Source organism: Papaver somniferum, chromosome 6 (genome assembly GCF_003573695.1).
Source record: "Papaver somniferum cultivar HN1 chromosome 6, ASM357369v1, whole genome shotgun sequence".
NCBI classification, from domain to species: domain Eukaryota; kingdom Viridiplantae; phylum Streptophyta; class Magnoliopsida; order Ranunculales; family Papaveraceae; genus Papaver; species Papaver somniferum.
Window position 1 is genome coordinate 19995061 of NC_039363.1, and position 3396 is coordinate 19998456.

A 3396-nucleotide genomic window follows, 5' to 3' on the forward strand; every position below is an offset into this window, starting at 1 on the left:
ACAGATAAATAAAATCCCGGGAAAATCTTCGCAATCTTTTCTTTTCCTCCACCCCAAGTTACGGATTTATTTCTTTTATTATCTCGTGCACGCGTCTCCTGTCTTCAAAATCCTACCAAGTATAGAATCGAATGGCAGTATATTTTCCTCAGTTAGTTTCACACATATCAACAGAGTATCCCTAGATTTTATTTCTTTGTTTCATCGAGGTGGAAACTTCCCTTTTTACGTAAATAATTCCATTACCCGTCTTGGTTTGTTGAGACAAGACAGTATCAATCCAATCACTCGAAGAAATCCTAGAAACGCTCTCTAATTCTTGCACGTAACTTCCTAAATTAAATCCAAATATACGAGATCATTCACTTGCCCTGTTTTATCGAGATATACCCAAACCTTCATGACATATATACATTCCCTATTTTATCTCAACAAGTTAGAACCGATCAATATCACCAAATGCATCGAACAAAATCTCCTCAAATCGTATCCCGCAAATCAGGTAGCCGGCTGGTTATATTCCCGCCAGTTTGGCAGGTTTGAACGTGAAGAAAAGATGCCCCCTAAACGTTACTGGGGTGCGAATAACAGGTGCCCTGGGGTTCTTTTATCAACTTTTCGAGCCAAATTTCTCCGCACAAGTGTATTTCTCCAAAAACACCTACAAAGACATAAAATAATCAAATAAGCACAAAATCGAGCACTAACAATATATACAATTGGGATCAAAATAGACACATAAATGCGTCTATCAGTACCCTATTCAAAATATAGCATGCAGACAACATGGCTTCACCCCACAAAGAATTAGGAAAACCAGAACTAATAAGCATAGCATTAACCATGTCAATCAAAGTCCTATTCTTTCTTTCAACAATACCATTTTTTTGAGGTGTACAAGGTGCAGTAAATTCATTTATTAAACCATTCTCTTGACAAAATACAGTAAATTCAGTAGGATAATATTCACCACCACGATCAGAACCTAACACTTTAATTTTCTCGCACCACTTGACGTCACTCCTAAGCAAATGTGATGGCGAATAAGATGCCTCAGGGTCAGAAAGAGAACCTGAGAAATCAGAGTAAGAGATATGAGTAGTCCAATGCCTTAACGTCACTCCTCGGGACATCAACTACAAAGGAAAGACCCACATCTCAGAGAAGCCGCGGAGTGTTCTAATTGTGTTTCTACTTCGGCTTTGTAAATTCTAAATTTATCAAAGACTTCATCCTTAGATTTCATCAAGTAAGTATAGGCATATCTAGTACTATCCTCAATAAAAGTGACATAATATTCGTGTCCACCACGAGTAACATGACTTTTCAAATCACCAACATCACTATGCACTAATTCAAGTAAGGAAGAATTTCTTACAACAGACTTAAAGGATATCCTAGTTATCTTTGCTTGCACACATATTTCACACTTAGAAACATTATCAAAATTGAAATTGGAAATTAATCCTAATTTTTTCATGTTTCTAAGAGAACCATAATTCACATGTCCTAATCTAGCATGCCATAAATCAATAGAGTCAACAATATAAGTAGAACCTTATTCATTAAATTAAGTTTAACCATTCCGTTACAAGGGCATCCTTGTCCAACAAACTTTCCGTTTTTGGAAAGTACAAACTTATCAGATCCAAACTTAATCTCGAAACCTGCCTTGTTAGCAAGGACTCCAGAAACAAGGTTTTTACATATGTCTGGGACATGTAATACATTGGTAAGGGTAACAATATTTCCAGAATTAAACTTGAGTTCAACAGTGCCTTTTCCATGTACTTTACTAGGAAGACGATTTGCAGAAATCACATCTTCTCCGACAACAGGCTCATATGTCTTGTAAAGATTTCGGTCTTTACAGATATAAATGGTTGCACCAGTATCGTACCACCATCCACTTCCATGATCTGCAACAGTATTGGCCTCTTGCACAACAATGACAAGTTTAGAATCATCGACCATATTTGCTTCCTTATTCATTTGTTTCTTCTTTTGACGACAGTCACGAGCAATATGGCCGGGTTTCTTACGGAAGTAGCAAGGGCCCTTCTTCTTACCATTCTTGTTTGGATCTTGCTTCCTAAACTGAAAATCATTCTAAACTTTCAAAGAATTCGAAGTTTTTGATTCTTGCACATTATTAATCTTAGAATGATTTTCAGTTTGCTGACTATCCTTAATCTCACGCTTACAAACATCCTCTTCAATGTGAAGATAACGTTGCAAGCCTTCTAAGTCATAGTCAGTTTCAGCATGCTTAAGTTTCTTCTTGTAACTATTCCATGAAGGAGGGAGACGAGAAATAATACCCACAACAATGAATGAACTTACAAGATCAATACCAGCATCTTTAAGATGATTAACAATAAGCAAAAGATCACTGACCTGGGCAATGATAGACTTACTGTCAACCATTTTCCAATCCATAAAGTTGTAAATCAGGAACTTCTTGTTACTGGCCTCAGAAATCTTGTATTTGTTCTTCAGTGCAGTCCATAGTTCCTTCGCAGCTCCATAAGTACGATGAGCATTGTAAACGTTCAACCCCAAAGCATTCAGAATATGACCTCGGCACATGAAATCATCTTCTTCACGCTTCTTTCGCCTTTTTTTTAATTCCTCATCGTCATTGTCAGTAGCAGCAGGAATGGCCTCTAACCCATATTCCAGAATGTACCAAAGTTTCAGAAACAGAAGATTGAATTTGAGGGTTTCCTTCCAACGAGTAAAACCCTCTCCTTCAAATCGTTCTAACCTATTAAAAGTCTGATTCATGACTTGCAGTGATTGCGCAGCAGCCATTGAAGATTCACCCTCCATGTCGATAATAATTGTCGAAAACTGATGGAAAATTGATAGTAAAACAGGGTGAAGAAAAGAATGTTGAAATAGGGTTCAAGGCTATAATGAAAGATTCTTTTCGACAATTATTCGACCCTTTCCAAAATTGAATTGGCGATACAAACAGGTCAATGAATATCTCCGTCAGGATACTTGAAGCCCCACAACAGTGTTAGATTCAAAGCTTGTACGACCTTGATCCAACCAAGAACACACTGGTTTTGTTTTTGATGATGCTTGTAAGATAGAAAACAGAGATATTTGAGATGTGTTTTTGAATGAAAACAAGTCTCCTATTTAAAGAGGAATTCACACCCTTTGGAGATGACTCTTCATCTCTACAGGCATCTTTTCAGAGTAAACAGGCGCGTCTCTTCCTTCAATGCGTCCATTGGTGAAACGAGATTTATGTTCAGGTCGAACCCCGGGAACAGCCTAAATGCCTACAATTCAAGGGTTTGTTGAAAATATCCAACAGGGATGACTTCAAATTTGAAAGACCCTGTGGAACTGAGAATGCAGCAACACCTATATTATGTTACT

General features: G+C 37.5%; 1 protein-coding gene across 1 annotated transcript; it reads right to left on the minus strand.

Annotated features, from left to right (window-relative positions):
* Positions 1-2109: 2109 nt before the first annotated feature.
* On the minus strand, positions 2110-2832 carry LOC113290608. The gene has a single exon (XM_026540195.1). The coding sequence runs from the start codon at positions 2830-2832 to the stop codon at positions 2110-2112; it is 723 nt and encodes a 240-aa protein (XP_026395980.1).
* Between the last annotated feature and the right edge of the window lie 564 nt (positions 2833-3396).

Excerpts from the sequence above, each read along its gene's own strand:
- LOC113290608 (XM_026540195.1), bottom strand. The coding sequence starts at position 2,832 with ATGGAGGGTGAATCTTCAATGGCTGCTGCGCAATCACTGCAAGTCATG.